At 50.5% G+C, this 20988-nt stretch overlaps 2 protein-coding genes across 4 annotated transcripts in view; one reads left to right on the forward strand and one right to left on the reverse strand.

Annotated features, from left to right (window-relative positions):
• Positions 1–2884, reverse strand: part of GRAMD4 (GRAM domain containing 4) — a 78744-nt gene extending 75860 nt beyond the window's left edge. Inside the window, exon 1 of one of the 3 annotated variants that reach the window (XM_068669704.1) lies at positions 2646–2884. In XM_068669704.1, the coding sequence (XP_068525805.1) occupies positions 2646–2674 (29 nt within the window). In that variant the 5' untranslated portion in view covers positions 2675–2884. The remainder of the gene's footprint in view (positions 1–2645) is intronic. The other 2 variants (XM_068669706.1, XM_068669707.1) reach the window with 2 other exon arrangements.
• A 37-nt stretch (positions 2885–2921) lies between these two features.
• LOC137849763 (histone H2B 5-like) lies at positions 2922–19269 on the forward strand. The gene is made up of 2 exons (XM_068669709.1): positions 2922–3117; positions 15184–19269. The coding sequence occupies exon 2, from the start codon at positions 15214–15216 to the stop codon at positions 15592–15594; it is 381 nt and encodes a 126-aa protein (XP_068525810.1). The 5' UTR covers positions 2922–3117; positions 15184–15213; the 3' UTR covers positions 15595–19269.
• Positions 19270–20988: the final 1719 nt, after the last annotated feature.

Here is a 20988-nt window from a genome sequence, read left to right on the forward strand (position 1 = left end):
CTAGGTTTAACGGCTGTATCACCATGCACAGGCTATTTCATAGATCAGCTCACAAACGTGCAAGGCCTGGATGGTGGCAGCGAGAGAATCTCTTTTGAAAGGCCCTGATGGAGCAAGACTGTCAGAAGCTTTTCCTCCAGTCAAACCCTGTGTCACGAAAACAACGCATTAGAGGAAGGCATCTCTGCTTCTGCAGCATAGATCCTGCCATGCAGGCAGCATTTAACCCAGAAAAAGAAATCCATGTAGGGAAGAAAAGGAACCAGTGTTGCAGAATAAAGCTAGGAAGTTGTAAACATTATCTGGGCCAGGCACAGCCAGGTTTGGACAAGAGGGCCTGGAATTCAGGATGGCAGATTCTCTGCACCTAGTACTGGGGTCTTCTGGTAATAGCCAGAGCTCTGGAAACTCTGAAGTTGGAGTAACACTGATGAGGCTGACAAATACCGGGGGGAGGAGAAGGAGGAAGAGATCTGGAGCAGCCACTGAATAGCTACTTAGCTGCAACCAAAAATTAAAAAACAATTAAAAAAAAATCAGCAAGGTCCTCAGGCATTGCTAAATAGTATTTATTTTCCATACCCCTAAGAAAGAAAACATCACAAAATGTGATCTGTTACGTCTTAAATAAAAAGACAATCATCACAGATCTTGTAAAGGAACCATCTGCCACACAAAACACCGCCTCATATTCTCCAGAATTGCGGTGACTGATTCAAAACGAAATGGTGATTTTTTCCATGATCACGTGCCGTGAGATGGGGTCACTGCTAATTCTCCAGCAGATCTGTCGTCGCTTTGGAGGTTAAATAGTTAATGTGCCTTCTTAGTTTTGGAGTCTCTGTATTGAAGAGTGAGTGCTGAAGCGCCAAATGATGCCGAAGACACCGCACACATAGGGAGCACTACACACAGCCTTTCCTATTCCAGAGGTTTATCAACCTAACAGCAACACCAATCATTTTTTAAACACTGCAGAAGCTTCCTTATCAAACCCAAATCCATTTTCTCCCCCCCAAGCCTGCTATTCTCCACCAACATCCAGTATCACACATGTACTTTCATGAGGAACTCATGGTCGGTTTCCACAAGCCCTGAGCATCGCACACCAGGAGGAGGGGAAGGGGCAGTGCCCAGGAGCTGCCCCTGCTCGGCCAAGAGGCTGAATGTCGCGGGGAGCTCACACCTACCCAGGGCTGCCCCAGCCCCATGCGCATCCCCCCTCAGCAGGGCTTTCTCCTCCGAAACCGGGTTCCCCTGAGGAGCCAGGAGAGGCTTTTCCCAGCTGCTGCCCTTAATTCCTCCCTCCCCCACAGGCATTTACGTCACCAGGCCTCAGCGATGCCGCCACGGCAGGCAGGCTGGCGCGGGCGAGGACAGCGGCGAGAGCCTGGGTGCCACCTTCACCCGGCCCCGAGGGGAGCCATCGGTGCACCCACCCCGCAGCGGCACCCCAACCCCTGCAGCTGGCACCCCCCGACCCGCTGGGAAGAACGGGGCTTGGGAGCTCAAATTAAACACAAACCCACCGGCCCAACGCCACCCAGGTTGGTCCTACCTGCCGCCAAGCACAACCACATCCAAGAGGTGAGCGGCGGAGCTGGACGCACCGAGCACCTCGTCCCGGCTCCAGCCGGGCATCGCAGCCCCAAGCCACCCGTTAGGGTGGAGAAATGAGCCCAGCAAGCTTGAGGCCACCGCAGGAGAAACGGTGGGACCTCACTCGGACTTTGGGGGATTTCTGTGCCATCTGATAGCCCCACACGGTGAGTTAATCTCCTATTTTATCCATCCTGCAACCGGCAGGTTAAAGATCCAGTAGCAGCTACAGAAGATGACGGGCAAGGACTAAACAAGCCCTCCCTTCTGAATGACTAGATATGACATTGAAAAAAATAATTAAAAAAAAGGGTTTAAGGCAGCTCACGTCCCTAATTCTGAGGGACAACACTACTCGTCGCACAGTACAAATTAAGGCACGATGCTGTAGGGTAACGTGGAGCACTGGGATCCCCTCTTGTTAAATATTTCCCCTCCCCACCCTATCTAACCCATTACTGGGAACGCAAAGCCCAAGCACCAGCCCAGCATTTATGCCACGTTGGTACAAGCTTAACACAGCCACGCACCCCAAAACCGTGATAACGAAGCACGGCACGGAAATGAGGCAAAAAAGGCTGCTATTCCCCCGACTTGCCCTGTAGGTGCATCAAAGCCCTGCAACAACCCAGGGGAGCGGGCAGGAGGCCTGGGCTGGATGCACAGAGCTATAGGGCCCTCCCGAAGGGCTGGCAGCTTGCTCCAGAAACCAGCCTTACCCCGGGCTCTCCCACCGCACTGCCCCCGTTCCTCGCTGGCTACTTGGGGCGAGCGTGTGGCTACTGCCCTGCGGCCAGGCGGGCACGCAACACCTCCGATAGGCACAAGCAGGCAGCGGGGCGGCCGAGCGAGGTCCGATGGGGTCACCCCCACCCCAAGCCACCATCACGCCCACCCCGACGACCCCAAGCCCGAGCCACCCCCACGGGGGCTGCGTTCGCTGCGTGCTCGGGGGGCCGGGAACAAAAGCCACGGAGCCGGCTGCGGGCAGGAGGCGCCCGGCCGAGCTGCAGCCGCCTCTCCCCGCTCCGCCCCGCGGCACTCACCCGGCTCGGAAATCGGAGCAAACTCTCATCCACGCTCCCCGCCGAGCCCAGGCCCGCAGAGCCGCTGGGCGCCCCCCCGGCTGGGTGCGCCCGCTCAGCCCCCGGCCCTGCCCGGGTGGCAGCAGGTGCCCGTCCTCCTCCTCCTCCTCCTCCTCCTCCTCTTCCCTTTCTTCCTCCTCCTCCTCCTCCTCCGTGCCCAGCTCCCCGCGCAGCCGCCGCTCGCCGGGGCCGCGGCGGGAGCCCGCAGAGGAGGCGGGGGCGGGGGCGGGGGCGGGGGCGGGCGGGGCGCTCAGCCCGGCCCAGGGGCGGCCGCAAGGGGCGGCGAGCCCGGCCCCGGCCCCGGCCCGCAGCACCGGCCCCGCCGCACAGCCGGCCCCACCGCCACCAGCACCGCCGCTACGAGGCCGGCCGGTGCTGGAGGCTCGTCCCCGGAGCTGGCTCGGCGGAGGAGAGCGGCCGGCCGGCAGGCAAGGTGCTGCGGGGGGCGGCGGGGCTGGGGGTGGGATGGGCTGGCCACGGGGCACGCAGCCCGCATGGGGTCTGTGGGGTCCAGGGGGGCGTGCTGGGAACGGCTGGGAGGTGTGGAGGAGGCAATGAGGGGCACAGCCCTGCTGGGTGTGCATCACATCAGTGCTGGGTGTGCATCAGTGCTGGGTGTGCATCCCTGCTGGGTGCCCACAGCACTGCAGGGTGTCCAGCCCTGCTCAGCATGCACCACTTCTGCATCACCGCTGTCTTCCCATTCACCCCGCTCCCCTTCCACATCCACGACAGGCGAGGAGCTGCGAGGAGCCCTTCTCATTCACCATCCCTCCTCTCACAGCCCATCCCATCGCCTGCATCCCGAGATGCAGGGAATGCGGAGCCGTCACCGCGCAGCATCATTCAGTTGTGTAAGGGGTTTGGCTCGGCCTCACTGCATGCCTCCAGCAGAAGGGAGCGAGCCCCCGTGTCCTGTAGGGTGCCCCCCTGCAGGCACCCTAAGGGGTGAGAGCTCGGTGCGTTTGCACTGCGGGTTTTGCTGGGTGCAGGGCGCTGGCACTGGGCGCCCTTCGCCCGTCTCGCATCATCTCGCACCCTGTGCTTGTGCGGTGCCTCCGTAACTTTCCCCGAGATGGGGAATTTATGAATCGAGGGATGGGGGAGTGGATCCGTGGGGAGGCTGAGTCAGATCGTGAAAAAGCGACCGCCAAGAGAGGGGGTGCGATCGCCTGCCGCATTTACAAACACGGTTTCATTCATCCCCATATGCTGCTGCTGTTACTACTAATAAAGCCCTGGTGTCTCAGGCTGCTGCTGCCCCGGGAGCACTGTTTGATCTTCCCGGGGTTTTGCTCTATAGCCTGCACAGCGTTTTTGTCATAGCGTGCTCTTTTCCCGGTGAGGTTTTGAATACACTGAACCCATGCTAATCACAGGAGGAATTTGATGATATGAATGTGCTTCCCACACCCTCCTCTTTTGTTCCTATTATTTGTGGTGCAAAGGAGTGACGGTTTGGGTACCAGCAGCAATTTTTCCCTTTGTACTGGCAAGATTTGCTAATTATGAAAGCAAAACAAGCCTTTTCCCTGAGCGTGTGCCCTTCTTGCCTTCCTATTTCTTTCCTCAAGCTGCTAATGATACCCAGCTCCTACATGGTGATTGTGGAGCTGCAGGAAATCTCGATTCGTCTGCTGGAATATTTCTGCCGAAGCCTCTAGATGCAAAGGGAGCCAGAGAGCAAGGTCTGCTTCGGGCTGAATGGTGTCTAGGGCTTTATTCCCTGATAGGGAGGTGTAACTGCGGGGTGTACATTCATTAATTTAATCCAACATAGGGAAGGAAGAAGGATTGCAAGTTCCAAATGTGAGATTGAAGTGGGAATTTCAGTGACCTTCGTGGTTCCTATTTTAGGCAAAAGGCCACAACCCAGCAGCATGGTACCATTTGTCTTCTCCCGGGCCTCATCGTTTCTCTCCTTGGTTTTACCTTTCACCTTGGTTTTGCCTTTCACTTCCCAGGGCGTGACTCTGGGGCAGCCTCACCTCTTCCCTGTGGCTCCAGAACCGGTCTTTTGGGTGGTGATTTTTCCTCCAGCTGCTCATTTCTCATCTCAGCTGGGCCAGGCCTGCCTTTCTTACTGCGACCCTCCATGTCTCTCTTCCCTACGTCTTATTTATCATACAATATTTCTGTCTTGCCAAACATCCTACTGGTTATTCTACCTTCCCCCTTCTCTCTGCTTTTTGTCCACCCATGCCTTTTCTCTCCTTTTTGTCCCATTTCATGTATCCTTCCCTCCCATCTTTTGTTTTCCTCCTCCGGCCTGTTTTCAATACCTTATCTTGCTCTCTTCTCCCTGAAATCTCTCTCCAGCCCTTACTTTGTTTTCCTCTTTACATTTTTCCCCCACGCTGTTCCTTTGTTCATTGTCCCTTCTCCGATCTCCCATTTACATACAGAGATGCCTACAGACACGTATGTGTGCTCCACTCCAGATCTTCCGTTCTCCAGCCGAAACAAAGAAATGACTCATGCCGATAGCCCCAGCCTATTGCATCTCTCTCCCAGGGCTGAAACACTCTGCTCTTTGCCCTTCCTCAAATACGCCTTATCAGCTGGACTGAAGAATTAACGACGTGGGAAATGTTCCCGAATTCAGAAGTGAACTTGGGAAGGCAGCTTGTTCGGGCTGAGCTGTAAGCAGGAGCCCAAGGAACTAATGGAATTTTCTTCGTGTTTCTAAATCTGGTTTCAGTAATGAAAAATCTATAATATTAAATAAGGGACGCTGCTGTCAATTTAAATTTATCTTTGAAACCTGGACTGACCCAAAATAAGACCAAAAGATGCTTTCCTTTTTTTTTTTTTTTCCCAATCATCTCATTCTATGCATGTATTAATCCAATTTTGTGCAGCTATTTTGGGAGGGAAGTGCTTTTTTTCCTCACCAGGGCTGAGCTCTGCCCCTGAAAAGGGCTCTGTGCGGGGCGGTGAGACTAGGATCTTGGCTCGCCAGCTTCCCTTTCTTCTGGAGCCAGGGAGAGAGGAGGGCAATGTGACTGCAGGATCATAGGCGTTGGGTGGGAGACAGAAGAAGAGATGCATTAGCCAAAAATGCTGTTTGAACCTCAGGTGGTGGGGGGGTGGAGTTGTTTAACAATATTTCTCCTTGACTTTCACTGCAGACAGCATCCTGGGGATCAAGGGCAAGCGTTAGATGTTGCTCTTGAAATAGGGCTCTTAATATGGGAAAATCTGATTTATTAATTAAACTATTTTTTTTTCTCTTTCAAAAAGCATAACACTAGCTGGCTGGAACGAACACAGCTCCATCCCACGGATCCCACCTCCGCCTTCTGGCAGCTTACCTGACTCATAAAGAGAGCGGGGGATTTTATATGCCACCTACCTCAACTCAACATTTCCCTTTGTGGTGAGAGTTAATCACCACGCTTGTCATATTATTGCACCGACCCTCCTGAAGATACGAGCTGTTGGTGGTGATCATTTATCTTTCAAACCATCCCGAAAGCTTCTTGTAGGATAGTTGTAGGGTTTTTTTTTCTGAGTTCGGTGAGAATACATTGGTGGTCCATCGCAGTAAGTTTTTGTGGGCTAATTGTTAAAAATGGCAATTTATTGGGTTTACGCCAGGATCAGGGAAGAGAGAGTTTCCACTTGCAGAGGACTTGACTGATATGAGATGTGGAGAGTTCAGATGTGTCAGTGGAAGGATATCAGTCAGTGGTAATCCCAGCAGGAGGAAGAAGCTGTGGTGTTGTAGCCATGATGATGAAGGATTTTTGTTTGGAGAGCAAAGGTGATATTTGTATTAGATCAACTGCCAGAGTTGGAAAAATGGACATGATTTGGGCCACAAAATCTTTCCATATAACCCATTTGTATAACCTATATAGCCCTCTCACTTGTGAGGAAAGCAATTATGTGTAGGAGACTGATCTTTGCCAGCAGACAGTACTGCAGGGAAGAAGGCATATAGATAGCAATGAGAACAAGCTGCAAAGGTGGCAGTACAATGAATACAGTCTGTGCAGGAGGCAATGGAAGAAAGGGGAGGGAGAACTGAAAATGCACCTTCAGCAGGATTGTTTAGCATTTCAAAGAGGATGTGAATTAGCCTAGAAGGTGAGAGGAAGCTTGAGCAGAAAAGCAAGTGACGTTTTTGCAAAAGAAGTTGCTGAAATGAGATACAGGAAGGGCAGAGAAGAAGGAACAGTTGGGACCACTCTGGATTTCGATGCATTAAGAAAAATCTTAGTGTGAACAAGTGCCAGAAAAAGCAAGGAGACAAAAAGAGTCTCCTTGTTCGTGCGTCACAAGGTCAGGCAGGATGCCTGATGAAGGAACAGGAATACCAAAAGAAGTGAACAGTTGACAAACGTGGATGAAGGAAGGGCGAGGATGTTGCTAAAGTATCAGCAGAGAGGGAGAAGTGGCACCTTGGCCTCTGTGGAACCTGGAAAATGGTCGGGCATCAAGTGGGGTGCTGCAAGACAGGAGGCAGTGAGCATCCTGGGGCAGGCAACACGAGAGCATCCCATGGGCACTGAGCCCTCTGACCACCCCAGTATAAACACAGGTTATTTCCATTCTTGGTGTGTGTAAGGCTTAAAATGCACTGCAGATGCAGAGCTGTGTCCTGAAGGTAGGAACGCTGCAGCTGGCTCCCCTTTCCTGGCCTCTCCACCTCCCTACTCCTACACCAAAATTAATTCCCCTCTTCTATCCTCTCATGCATGGTGGGTCCTCAACCCAGCTCCGATCATTTTCCTTATTGATTTTGCCTGATTAACAACTAGGGCAGAACTCAAGGGCTCAGGAGTCCCCCATAAAGGTGTAGTTCTTGTAACCAAGGCATTAATGCGATGCTCAGGGAGGCACCAGCAGCGAGGAGGAAGAGCAGAGGGCGAGCGGTTCACTGGAGGAAGAATCAGCTTGGGAAACCACAGCTGTGGGGAAACTAAAGGTGTGGAAGCCTCAGGAAGAAAACGAGCGTAGGAGGATGGAACCAGGGCTGGTTAAAAATAACAGCATGGTACAGATAATGTGACATTTTAAACCTGCTGCCTTTGAAAGCCCCTTTGTGTTCTGAAATGCAAGTCTTCGTCGAGTTATGCTAATTACTGCTTACCAGCCAGGACCGCTGGCATCTGGGGCGATCACTTTGCCCACCAGCCCCTGTTTTCTTCACTAGTGGTTGCCACTTCAGCAGGGAGCTCTTTGCATTCTTACTTGACACAAATAGTGATGTATCCCTAATTAGGCTTTGATTTCTTTGGGAGATGTCCACCTTTTCCAGCTTGTAGTGCCTAGCACGCTGACTCTACTTGCTAATACCGACCAGTGCATTAGAGCTGAATTAAAACACCACTAAAACACTACTCACACACAGGTTGTATGGTGTGCTGCAATTCGGGCATGAGCTAACCTGGCCTGAGACAGTTTTTCCAATGTTTCTGGAGATCTGCAAGTTTTCCAGCCCCAGAGCTGTTCAAAAGGCAAAGCAGAGTGCTAGTCCCTGTACAAACACCACATGTTGAATGGGACCGAGTGGCTGCAAACCTCCTGGGGCTTTGAAGCTCCTGGCACTTAAAATGGGTGTGAGAGAAGGAAGGAAAGAACAATAAAGAAAATAATAAAGAGCAAGGTAATGTGAAGGGCCTCTTTACCTGTTAATAACCACTCTTCAGTGGCACAGCAATATGGAACAGAATGGGATCATCTGGTTAATGCAGAGCAGCTACTTGGTATTGCCAGAGCCATATCCTAGAACTGTTTTCAAAAAAAAAATATCAGTTTTTATGGAAGATGCAGGTTTCCTCATCTCTCTCCTCTTCTCTCCCTCTCCCTTCCACTTCCAGGTAAAGGGTGTGAGCTTCCTACTTCCCACCTCCAATGCAAATCTATTTATGACCTATTGTCAGTTCTTGTGGCAGAGTTTGCCTTCGCCTTAAATAATTCTTGCATCCTGAGCCTTCCCCCTGCTGTGTCACTGAGAGCAGCCAGCTCTGCTGCACTTCACAGGCCGTGCTTCTCTCGTCCCCTGCCCTAGAAGAGGCTCGTGCTCCCCTGCTGCCATGCCTGGCAGATGACCTCTAGCCCTTGGACGGCTCCGGCTGTGGCAGTGTGAGCTGCTGGCTGCAGCAGAGCAAGGTGCTGGCAGCCCTGGGTGGTATTCCTGGTTCTGCTGCTGCACGGTGTGAGGTCTGGAGAAGGACGTTGGTCTCTGTTTCCCTGCAGGCACACGTCTTCATTTCACAGTAAAACTGCTATCAGTGTGGGGGAGAGTTTGTGGTGCTCACTGCCCAGTTCCACTGAGCATATAAACAGGACACAAAGGCTGTTAACATATTTGCTAGGTTTCTTTCACCCATGCCAAAGGGGCTTGGTGTTGTGATGTGCCCATCATCTCGCTCTTAAAACCCTCGTCACCTTGCTCTGATCTTCAGTTTAATTTGAGAACGTAGCTCTCCAATTCCCCCTGGTTTTATATCCACACGTATGATTCCCAATCAGTGTGGTCTGGCCACAGGAAACATTTTGGCATTTGATCTCTGCTCTCCTTTCTTTTTGCTATGCAAAGCTGTAGCAGATCGAGAAGGCCACAGAAACCTCCTAAAAGCCAGGAATGGGGCTCGTAGGAGGAAGAGGTGCCACATACGTCTGCGTCGGTTCCCACATAGCTCCTGTCTCAGCTCTCATCTCCTGGGCTTTCTTATTCTCTCTCTGCCACCCACATTCCCCTTATGGCCTGCAGGTGATGGGCTGTAACTTGTCGTATTTTTGGCCAAATGTGCTAAGTTAGCACATTTGTAATGGATGCCATTTTCAGCACCAATGAAAATAGTCTCGAATTTTGGTAATTCTCCATTACCCCATCAAAGTTATAAAAATAGTTTACTTAAAGGCAGTTCTTCAGCCTTATTGCTATAGCTCCTTCAGAGACCATGGCTCCACTGTAGGAGTTATTTAGATACAGGAGACTTGGTGAGTATATGGTCTTCAGTTTTTCCAGAAAAACATGACCTAATCATGGCCGAAAATGAAGCAATTTTCATTTTTTATTAGGCATAGAGCCTTTTTTTTGGAATCTACAGCTCTCATTTTCAGTAGCATAGGGCATCATGGAGTAAGTAACCTTCCTGGTGGGTAACAGGTGGATAGCCTTACAGAACCCAGCCACCTCTGAGTTTTGTTTTACACCATTTCCAGTCATCTGCACGTGGAAACTCACAAGATTTGTACAGCCGGTGATGCTGTCGGGTAGCTGAGCTGATGCAATGCCTTGCTTCCTTCTCCTGCAGAGCAGGATTGCTCTAGTTCAGGTCGAGATCATCTGCAGGTATGGGGTTTGCAGACCCTTGTGTACTCGGAGCAGTTTTGCTGTGTTGCTCTGATGACACAGGGGCAGGTCCAGATAAGTCACAGTGGGATATAAAGAAAGCTGCTGTTTAAGGAAGGGATTTGTGGCAAACGAAGCAAATCCTGGTAACTGTGGAACTCGGAGAGGAAGCTCGTGTTGAAGTTTATGTTGTGTTAAGGTTTTGACTTGCTGATAAGCCCCCAGGGTGAGAGAGAGCCTGGTTGTGTTCTCTGTTGGATGGTTTTAGTACTGAGGGTACAGAGGACGGCTGTGATAATGTACATCTCTTAAAACTTTGTGGGAAAGCTGATGGGAGGATAATTGTAGCAGATTTCAGTGCTGGATATACTCTCTTTTATTAGGTCCCTTTAGTCAAGTGTGCAGATCAGAGAGATTCCAAAGGAGGTAGCTTACAAGTCATCCTATGAAGAGCTGATAAAAGTCAAGTAGCTTTTTTAAGCACTCAGGTATTTATTTGCTCTAACAAAACCCTGACAAAACATGGAGTCTGATTTTTCTAAGCACTGAGCCTCCTGGATTCCAGAGGAAATCTGTGCTGGCTGTTGGTGCTGAGCATCTCTAAACATCGTACTTGTGGGTTCAGGCCCAGGTTAAACCCCCACTGACCCCAGGCACCTAATCAGAGAAAAAACAGCAATGTTTAGCCTTCTGACAGTCATTCCCCTTGCAGTACTCTCTCTGTTGGGCTCATGAATAAGATTTTCTTTTCTTTAAAAATGCAGCGTATGTTCCTTGCAGATAGCTCTGATCTGTGGTCCTGCTCCTTCCTTTGTGCATAAGCATCTCTGGTGAATGCTCCCACAGCCCTAAGAAGTATTTGCATCTTTGGCAGAGGTAGCACAAGAAATTCCAGCTCTTGCTGGTGTTCAGAAATGTGTTTGCTGGAGTTTTAACCAGAAATGCCTGCAAAGAACAGCAAAGAAAAGATTACTAGAAGGAGTATCCGGGACCAAAATCCCAAATAACATGTTGCCACAAGCAGTGATGAGGAGCAGTCAGTTAGGATGCTCGTGCATCTCTGTGCTCAGTTCTGCCTGCATTTATGCTAAAGCTGTAGGTCACTTGGAGCACAGGGTGCCTGTGTGTGGCGCTGAGCTGGAGCCTTGCGTTGTATGGGGAGGGGCAGGGGCATCTGCTGTGCTAATATATTTTCATGGTAAGCATGAATGTCTTCACAAGAATAATTACATGTGTGTCTCCTAAGTTAAAATTTAGCCTTTTAAATGATAACTTTAGAGGAGCAATCGAATAAAATAGAGCAGAGTATGCAGGATTGGGCACTGATACTGATAGGGGATTACCTGGCGTCCTGACACTGACCTCTGTCCCTCCACCTCTAGAAGAAATCAGCCGATTCAGCTTACTTTACCTTATCCTAGAAAACGACTTTCCTCCTTCCTTCAGAGGAAAGCAAACGCTACCTCATCATCACATGCCAGACAACACGCCAGCAGAAAAACCCTTTCCCTTCCCACAGATGAGTGGCACACGAGGAAGCAGCACCGGTGGCTCGCTGTGACTCATCGCACTCCTGATCTGCTCTGCTGCCGAGGCAAGGCTGGCGACCAAAAAACCATGAAATAGCTGCCTCAGTTCTCAGTTTCCCTGATATTTTTCTCTCCTTGCTGCTTAAGGGCACCTGTTGGATCAGGGAATGCTCGTTTAACAGCTGAGGTGGGTGCGAGGTAAAAGGGGAGGGTTTGCAGAAATGCGCTGTTCCAGCACCAGTCGTCTGCTGACATCTGGTAATTTGTAAACTGTATTTAACAGATCTTCTGTCTGTGCTTTTACTGGCATTTCTGAGCAGATGAAGCTGTTACAAAGCCTCCTATTTCCTGCAGAAACATTCCGTGATTTGTTGCCCTTCCTTGTGTTCGAGACTAAAACAAACAGCAGCAGTGAATTTCACTGTAGGTTTCTAGGCCTGGAGGATCAAAGCCAGGTTTTCTTTATTTTTTATCACAAGAGAAACTAAAGAAAGGGATGATAATCCTCAGAACAAAGTGCCAATTAGAGAATTGTAACCTCTACGGCTGATTAGTAAGATACAACAAGGGAGCAGCGCAGTGGGCATGGGGATTTACGGAGGGTGTCGCAGAGCTCATCACAGCGAGGACAGCTTTTAAGAGGGAAAAAGAAAGAAAAATCCCAGTGCCATTTCCACCTCTGCATGAAGAGAGGTCCCAAAGGCCAGACAATGGTCCTTGTCATCCCTGCACAGGTTTGCCAGACTCAGCAGCAAGCCCCAAAATAGCAAAAAATAAATTAAAAAATGCTGAAGGAGCTTCTCTGCCTGCCTAGCTATCAGATATCAGGCCTAGGGAAAATGGAGGCAGCAGCAGGCCTCACGTGGGATTTCTCAGCAGGACTCTTCCATTTCAGATCCGAGAAGCTGCAGTGATTTGTATCTTTGAATATGTTTTCAGCTCATTTTGCTTTTAATGATGCTGAGGAAAGGGGTGTCAACTCGAGGGAAGATGTATCTGTCATCCCTTGCTGCTCCGGTTTCTGGCAGCAGGCGGGCTGCTGCTTACAGTTAGGACAGGCTGGGAGAAATGCTGTGGCTGATTTTGTTGTGTTCACTGATAACTGATTGCCTCACAGCATTAAAAGTGGCTGGAAAGGAAAAATGTGCCCAAAGGCTTTCCTCAAGAGCCTGAGAAAACGTCACCTTGGTCCTTCCAAGTGCCTGCTCTTGCATGGCCATACCCAGTGTCCCAGGGGGGCCTGGACCTGGAGAGCCCTCATTAGGGGTGCTTGTAGGCATCTCGAGCTGCAGTATCCCATGGGAGATGTCCACCTGGGGAACACAGCTCATGAAACCTGGTCTAGATTAAAGGTACTTCAGTTTCCAGCAGCCACAGAACGAGTGGCTGAGGCTGGAGGCACTTCTGGAGATCATCTGGTCCAGCTCTGGCAGGGTCAGCTGCTGCCAGAAGAAACGCAACTGCTGCTTTTTTCTCCCACAGCCTGGAAGGCAGGCAGCCGGTCCCCAAAGGAGGTGTTATTTTGCTGTTAAACCATGTGCTGCAAAGAAACAGGTGCAGAGAAGCAACGACATTGAAGCTTTTGTGCTAATTGCTGAACTTCAGCAGCCTTGCAGCCTTACATGGGAGAGGAGCGAGACCCTGCCTGCGCCACCAAGGGCTCCAGCGAGCTGAACGGGCAGAGCTGTCCTCTAAGCGTAACCTTTTCTGGAGACAAATGAAGTCACCCCCGTGCCTTTTATGTGCTGCATTCCTTCTTTAGAAGTTGCCTTGCCGTCCGCTTAACGGTTGATGGGTATTTTGGAAGCACGGCCTTTTTAAAAAGCCCAAGAAGCAGCCGTTCCCATTTTTCAGTTGCAGTGTTTGTCAGCCAGGGAATTAGCTCCGGAGAAAAAGAAGCAAGCGCGCGATTATTTCTTGTCTTGGAAAAATGCCTTTCCAATGCTTCAGGTCTGCAAACAAGAAGAGCAGGGGATTTATTTTCCCAGTGTTACTTCCCAAGTAGAGGAAGAAAGGAAGACAAATTCTGGTGTCACCACAGGAGGAAACGCAGCGACAGAGTGGGCAGGTGGCAGGTGGCTTTGAGGCACCTCCTGTACTTTTGGGGCAATCCAGAGCTTACCCTTCCAAATCCCTCCACTGGGAAAAAACACCCTGAAAGAATCAAGAAGGGTGGCGGAGCCAAGCAAATAGGTTGGTGAAAGTGATGTCTTTGGAGGGTTTAAGGAAAAGGTTAGAAATTGGTCTGACAGGGTTTGGAAAGACGAAGCTGGTACCCACTGAGCTGTGGGCACATCGATCCCCCTCGGCCTGCAGAGCATCCCAGCTTTCTCTCTCCTGTTTACTTCTACCCATGTGAGCAGCCCGGGAGGTGTCCCTGCCCATGGCAGGGGATCGGAACTGGGAGGTCTTTAGGGTCCCTTCCGACCCAAACCATTCTGTGATTTCCTCAGGTGCCGTCTGCCCCAAAGCTCCTTTTTCTTCTCTCAGCCATCCAACTGCAACTCATAGGTCAGCCCCAAGGGGGGCACAGCCTCGGCAGGAGGCAGCAGAGCTGTGAAAGCCCAAGCCCCGGAGTGATGCTGGAAGCTGATCCTCCAGCAAAGCCTGGAGGGGACTTGTCTTCCAAGGGAGCACTCCAACACAAAGCCATTTGTATCAGCAGACCAGGCTGCAACACCGCTGTTCCCTTGGCCCACGTAGCATGTAAATGTGTAGCAAGGAGGAGGCAGCCCCTTCTATGACCTTTTTACAGACTGCCTTTGTCTTGCTGCACTTCTCCACGACAGCAGTCAGCTAAAGGTCAGGGCCCTGCAAGTTGGGGCACAATGAATTAAAAGTCAGAGAGGGGATCTGGCATCTCTGGCACCAGCTGAGCAACCGAGGCCTGTTCCCCCCAAAGCAGAAAGCACCAAACACCAAATAATTTCAGTCCACGTAGTTGTCTCAGTCGACATGTGGCCCTAAAGCACTTCGATTTTTTCCTCCTGTCCCCATTCCTGCTTCTCTGTAGGGTGATTCCTGCCACCTCCTCTGAGCTTTTCTACTCCGTGGTATTTTTGCTAGCTAACATTAATGCTGAGAGATTCCAGCACTGCAGCCCGCTGGCTTAAATCTTCTTTTTATGTTGCACTGTAATGCATGGTATAAACCAGTAGAAGTACAGGCACTCTCAGGGTAAACCTTTGGGCACATGCAGAAAAAAAGAAGGAGCTATTGGGGTTTGTAGTTACTGTATAAAACACTTCTGAACATTTTCATCTGAAGGTGGCTGCAGTGATATCCAAGTGTCTCCAGCCCATTCCAGAAAGGCTTAACTTAATCCGTGCTGCAGTTAATGTTTTCCCCGGAGCTTGAATGTTCCTCTCAGAAATATGTCCACCCCCAGCCCATATTTATTGGTTAGATGCCAACTGGGTTTGGGTTCAGTGCTGTTGACAAGGCCAGCGTCATGGGGATTTAGACAGAACACAGCACAAAAACGTGCACAAAGCAGCATGGTCCTCGGCGACAGCACAAAAATGCTTGCACAGGGTCACAGGGCATTCGTCTCAGATCCAGAGGTGCCACTGACTCAGCCTCTCCCATCGTTCAGTAGAATTATCCTGCAAAAGAATGAAAACAAATCTTTTTTGTTGTTGTTATTCTTCTTTCCAAGCAGCTCTGAGGGCCAGAGGAGAGAGCCCTCAGGATGCCAGAGCCAGCCAAGTCCACTTCTGCCCCCAAAAAGGGCTCCAAGAAAGCCGTGACGAAGACCCAGAAGAAGGGCGACAAGAAGCGGCACAAGAGCAGGAAGGAGAGCTACTCCATCTACGTCTACAAGGTGCTGAAGCAGGTCCACCCTGACACCGGCATCTCCTCCAAGGCCATGGGCATCATGAACTCCTTTGTCAACGACATCTTCGAGCGCATCGCCGGCGAGGCGTCGCGCCTGGCGCACTACAACAAGCGCTCCACCATCACCTCGCGGGAGATCCAGACGGCCGTGCGCCTGCTGCTGCCGGGGGAGCTGGCCAAGCACGCCGTCTCTGAGGGCACCAAGGCTGTCACCAAGTACACGAGCTCCAAGTAGCCGGACGCTGCCCCTCCGACGGGACCGTTGAGCACCGAACCCTCGGCGCAGGCGCAGGGAGGCAGCTACGACCCGGGTGAATGTCACAGCTCTTCTCCGCGGCAATGTACAGGCTTGGGATGGGCGCTGGGAGCTGTCGAGTGGAAGAGGAGACGGCGAGCTGGGTGTTGGCTCATTTTCATCAGGGCTTCGGGACGTGCTATGGGTTCTGCGCGCTGCACCTCAGGCGACGCTGGTGGAGGAGGCCTCTGCTTTCACATCCCATCTGAAGGACTGGCTGCACTATATCCAGATTCTCCTCCGTGCTTGGAAACCATGCATGTGTGGCGCTGGCAGGGGAGGCTGCCCACTCCAGAGATCCTGTCTCTGAATTCTTCCTGGCTGCTTTCTTACTGTCATCTGAAATGGGCACCGGGGAGTCGGCGCTTGCATCCCCTCTGGTAGCCCAGCCCCAGCCCATTGTCCACAGCCCTCCTGTGCGGGCAGAGGTGGCACCGACAGCCACAGCCACAGTCCTCAGACCGAAATCCATGCGGATCCAGCAGAGATCTCTGCTCGGCAGTGGTGTGTGAGGCCTCTTTCAAGGTCACACCACGCGCTGCTCCTCCTCCTCGCCCCTGACGGAGGAGGGATGAGCAGGCTGGTGGCGCAGGCACGCGTGTCCTTGCCCACCGGGATGCTGGAGCCACCGGCTGTCTCCCAGCTTGTGCCAAAGCATACGGATGGGCAAGGGGAGTGTGGGACCACCTCCTCCCGCTGCTGCTTTGCCTCCTCTATGACCTACGTCAGTGTGCAAGACACCAATGCTGCTGCTTTTTTGGAGACTTTTTCTGCCTGTGCACTCCTGTTGGCTGTGAGGGTGGGCACAGTGGGGTGGTGTCCGAGGGGGGACGCTCACTGCGGGCAGCTCGCCCTGCCCCTGCCTTCCCTGCTGCACTCATCCGCTAGCAAGCAAAGCAAAAGCTGGGGCTGGGTGGATATGTAGGGACACTTAAATATCACTGCATCCCAGTGGTGTTTTATGGGTTAAATCCTTTTGAGCTAATTCAGATATTCCCCTCCTCAAAGTCCACAGTAAGGTGAGCAATAAGAAAACCCCAATAAAAGCCATAGAGATTAGTGGAGGAACGTCTCGGTTACAAGTTTAGCATGCAGGGACTGCTGGATAGCAGAGCAAGAGCATGTGTAGAAGTGGTGTGAAGCTGAAGCTTCCTACTCAAAATACAAAATTAGCCAACATTTTAAAAAAATATATCAAAATCTCCGGTGGGCTATAGCACTTCAGATCAAAAATATTCACGTCTTTAAAATAACAACTGCTTTTTGCAACTTGTTCTGTAAATAAAAAGGGCAGCAAAGACACAGCTTCCAGAACTAAGTGAAGGGTCTCTCCAAAATCCAAGGCACCATTTTTAATCATGTGATAAATTCCTACCCCCAGATAACACCCTTGTCATACACCTCTCCTTTTTTCCTACTTTGGTCTCCATCTTACCCTTTGAGAGTGATGGCGACCCTTGACAAATTCACGTTGCTTTTGGAGATGCAGAATTCTGCTTTCAGCCACATTTCATACAGTAATTGCAGCAGGAGTCACTAGTGATATCCTTCAGAAAGAGCAAAAGCCAGGTCTCAAGGTGGTGGCACCCACAAGAAGCAGCTCCCAGCAGCACCATCTGGATCTAGTAGCAGCAATCTGCCATCAGTCTGAACCATTGGGCCATCGTGCTTTGAAAGGGACAGCCTAGCACTTCACTTCCTTTTTATTTATTTATTTATTTATTTTCTCAGTTAAAAAGTCAAAATCAGATACCAAAGATGAAAATGTTCCTGCACTGTCACACGTGCACTGCTGAGCCACTGTCATTGTCCCACCAGAAACCAGAAAGCAGAGGATGCAGAAGGGGAACACGTGAAGCAAAGCACTGCTCGGCGGCACTGAAGCTTTCTCCTCCGGTCCCTAGGAGCTGCAAGTCGCAAACCACCCCTCCCAGGGCTGCGCCTCAGTGCAGGAGCTGTTCAGTTCCAGCGATGTGTGCACACCACAGCCCTGTCCCGCTCCTAGTCGCAGTGCTGCTCCCATTCTCCTCCCTGTGCTGTGCCACAGTTGCCACTCTTCGTTTCTGGAGGCTGTTCCAGGGAGGGGAGAAGTGGCGATTTAAGGCTGCAGAGATACTTGAAGGCTTAAGGAGGGCGTTTGTGTTGAAGCCAGGTGAGCGAGGCTGATCATCTCCATCCATTTAGAGGTTAGGCTGTCCTTTCACCCATAATTTGCTTTTCATACCACTTTTTTTACTTGCCCCTGACAACATGGAGAAGAGGATTGAGGAACCGATCCAGGTTAAAATGAATAAATTAACTTTATTTTTTACTTTTTTTTTTTTTTCCCTCTTGCAAGCTTCATTTTAACCTTGTTCTGGTGTCTGGTCTGATTTGTCCCATGGACACTTGTGCCGGACAGGGGAGGGGCTGGTCCAGGAAAGGCATCAGCTCGGACTGCCTCAAAAGCACTTGTGAAATCAATGGCCTTAGTGTTAAAAGACACGTGAAAAAAGGAAATCTGCAGCTCTTGCAGTCTGTGCAGGCTCACAGATCACTTCGATGTGAATTATTTTGACTGGGATGGGCTTGGATTGAGCCTTAAAAGTAGAGACAATAGCAAATGTTCTAAAAATTCAAAGATCATAGTGTCGATTTTCAATTTATTAAGCTGAGGTGTGGCCTATTCCACAGATCCCTGGCAAGGAGGGGTTCTGCAGGGAAGGGGGTTCATACTTCAGGATCGGTGCTTTTTCAAAATACATCTTTCCAGCTCTGGAACCGATACAACAGTTGAACAACGAAGATAATACACCAAGCCCCCCTGACCCCACCTTATTCCAACTGCAGCTCCAGAAGCATTTCTGGGACATTCCCATGTCTTACCAATAAATAAATTAAACAAATCAGCTGCAGATTGAAAGTTAGAAAAGGAAACGGGAAGAATAACACTGCATTGAGACCAACCCCGTGTTAATGGAGGTCATTGCACTAAGCTACTTGTTTTCATGTACAATTTAGGAGATAAATTTTTCCGATAGATCTACTCGTGGTTTTCCAACCTGCTTCCCTAAAGCCCACCCACCACAGCAGGTCTAAGCCCGCAGAAGAGCTGAGTGGCTGCGTGCTCGGTCTGGGGCTTTCCCCCCACTCAGGCCAGGTAGGTTTTGAGTCAAGCACGTGGAGAACACGAGTAGCAGCAGGCAGAGGACAAGTGCCCCTGACAAGTGCCAGGCAGCCCCGTGTCCCCGCGCCCCGCCACACCACGCCAAGCTTGGCATGGCTTGTGCACAGCCCTGAGCCTTCGCCCCGTCAGCGTGCCCTCTGACAGTTTACATCCAGAGCAAATTGTTTACAGGGAAAGAAAGACTGTGAAATGAACAATAAAACTCACTTGCTACCAGGATCCGGGGGAGTGCCCTCTGACTAGTGCCGGGGGGCAATCTCTCCTGCTTGCTAGCTGTGCATGGTATCTTGTGGGCTTGCGTGCACAGATCTTTTCCGAGAATACGTGTTACATGCTGTACGACCTATGTTATATCACCATTGTTTTAGAGCATATGTTACAGCTAATTCTGTTTTCTGTTAAGTGTATGAATAAAACATAAATGCAGACCTGATGGAAGTCAGGTGAGACGCAGCTCTCAGGCCTCTTTGCTTCTGCCACATCACGGGGCCTCCCAGCCCAGCGTTTCTCACTCTCCATCATATTTCCTTCAGTGTCTTGGGCTTGGGTAACCCAACCTGCCAGGGCAGAGCTGAGCCAGCTCGCTCTGCTGCTGGTTCATCCATCTTCACCTCGGGGTGAGGAGGAGGATGGCAAAATAGCAGCTTGACCTCCCACAGCCACCTCTGGCACCAAACAGAGAGGCAACACAGTCAGCTGTGCATATATATGATCCTCTGTGCCTGCTGTGAGCTGTGTCCCAGGGAGGGGACAGCTGCTGGTGTCACGGTGTGGAGCACATCCAGGATGCTGCCACCCGCCACCCTGTCCCCAGTACAGGCTGCATCAAACTCACCTCTCCTTGCTGCACGCAGCCGGTCCTTGCCTGTGGTGTGCACTGCCTGGCATCTGTCCTATAAACCCCAAGGGACAACACCCTCCCCTTGCACAGACAGAAGCACTGCGAGGTTAGAGAAGTGTTTCATGCACCTTCAGAATTTCTCTTTATCTGACTCAGTGATCCCTGCTGCCAGAAACATCTTTCTTTGGACCATGAGAAGCTTACAGGCAGCAGATATGGAATAAGATGCAGCATCTGAAAACCCCAGGAAGAGAAAGAGCTTCCTTTTAAATAATTATCCCTAAGTACTCTCAAGTGAAAAGCTTATCTATCGGCTGGACATCAGCATGGTAATGCACTCACTGCAGTGGGAAATGTGTGTGCTTTGCCAATGCCATGTGCTGGAGACACAAACTCAGACTTCAGAGGTGCTGTATAGCACCTCTAAAGACAGGGTCATAATTTTAAGATAATTTGGGAACAGCAGCACTTGGAGAAAACACACCTTGTAATTAACTGATCTGAACCTGGAGTATTTCCTTCCAAAGAAAGAAATTATACCACTGCTGATTCCCCCTTTGCAGAGCAGCACCCACAATGTGCTTTCATAACAGAGCTGACACCTGGGCCTTGGAAAACCCAGACCAGGTTACAACAGGTAGAGCAAAACCTGTGGCTGTGCTCCCTCAGGATGCTGGGAGAAGGGAGCCAACATTTTGTCTTAGTTGCTCGGTTATTATTTAGTCATTATGACCTGGTTATTCCAAGACCGTTAGCTGAACATGGGTGCCTCAAGGCTGTTGGCAGAACCAGATACTCAGGAACATCAAAGAAACTGAGGGAACCAGGTTTAAAACAAGTAAAAAGGAGAAAACTTGATGAAACGGGCACTTTACCTCTTGAGCCCTTTGCCAAAGGATGTCGGAGGTCAAATTTGGTTCAAGGACAAATTAGTGGGAGAGAAATTCACTGAGAGGTACTAAACACATATAAATTATGTTTAAAATGATTAAACGGGTAGTTATTACATTATTCTGCACTATTCCTTCAATCTTTCTTGCCTATTCACTCATGGTCACTGCTGGAAACAAGACGTTGGGTTGGATGGACCAGAGGACATCTACATAAACGCAGGTAATGCCTGCCTTGACTCCTGAACTGTCGAGAGTTTCAGGCAGTTCTCTTAGGCCTCTGAAGAAGAGGCCTAAGAAGAGAGCATAAAAGAAAGCCTTTTCTCTTTCTTTTCTACATTGTTCCTTCGCTTGCCTCGATGGTTATGTGGATTGAGTCAGGCTGGCTTGCAAGAAAGATGTAAGAGATGTTTTGTTTCTAAAATAGAGTTAATAAA

Source organism: Anas acuta, chromosome 1 (genome assembly GCF_963932015.1).
Source record: "Anas acuta chromosome 1, bAnaAcu1.1, whole genome shotgun sequence".
NCBI lineage: Eukaryota > Metazoa > Chordata > Aves > Anseriformes > Anatidae > Anas > Anas acuta.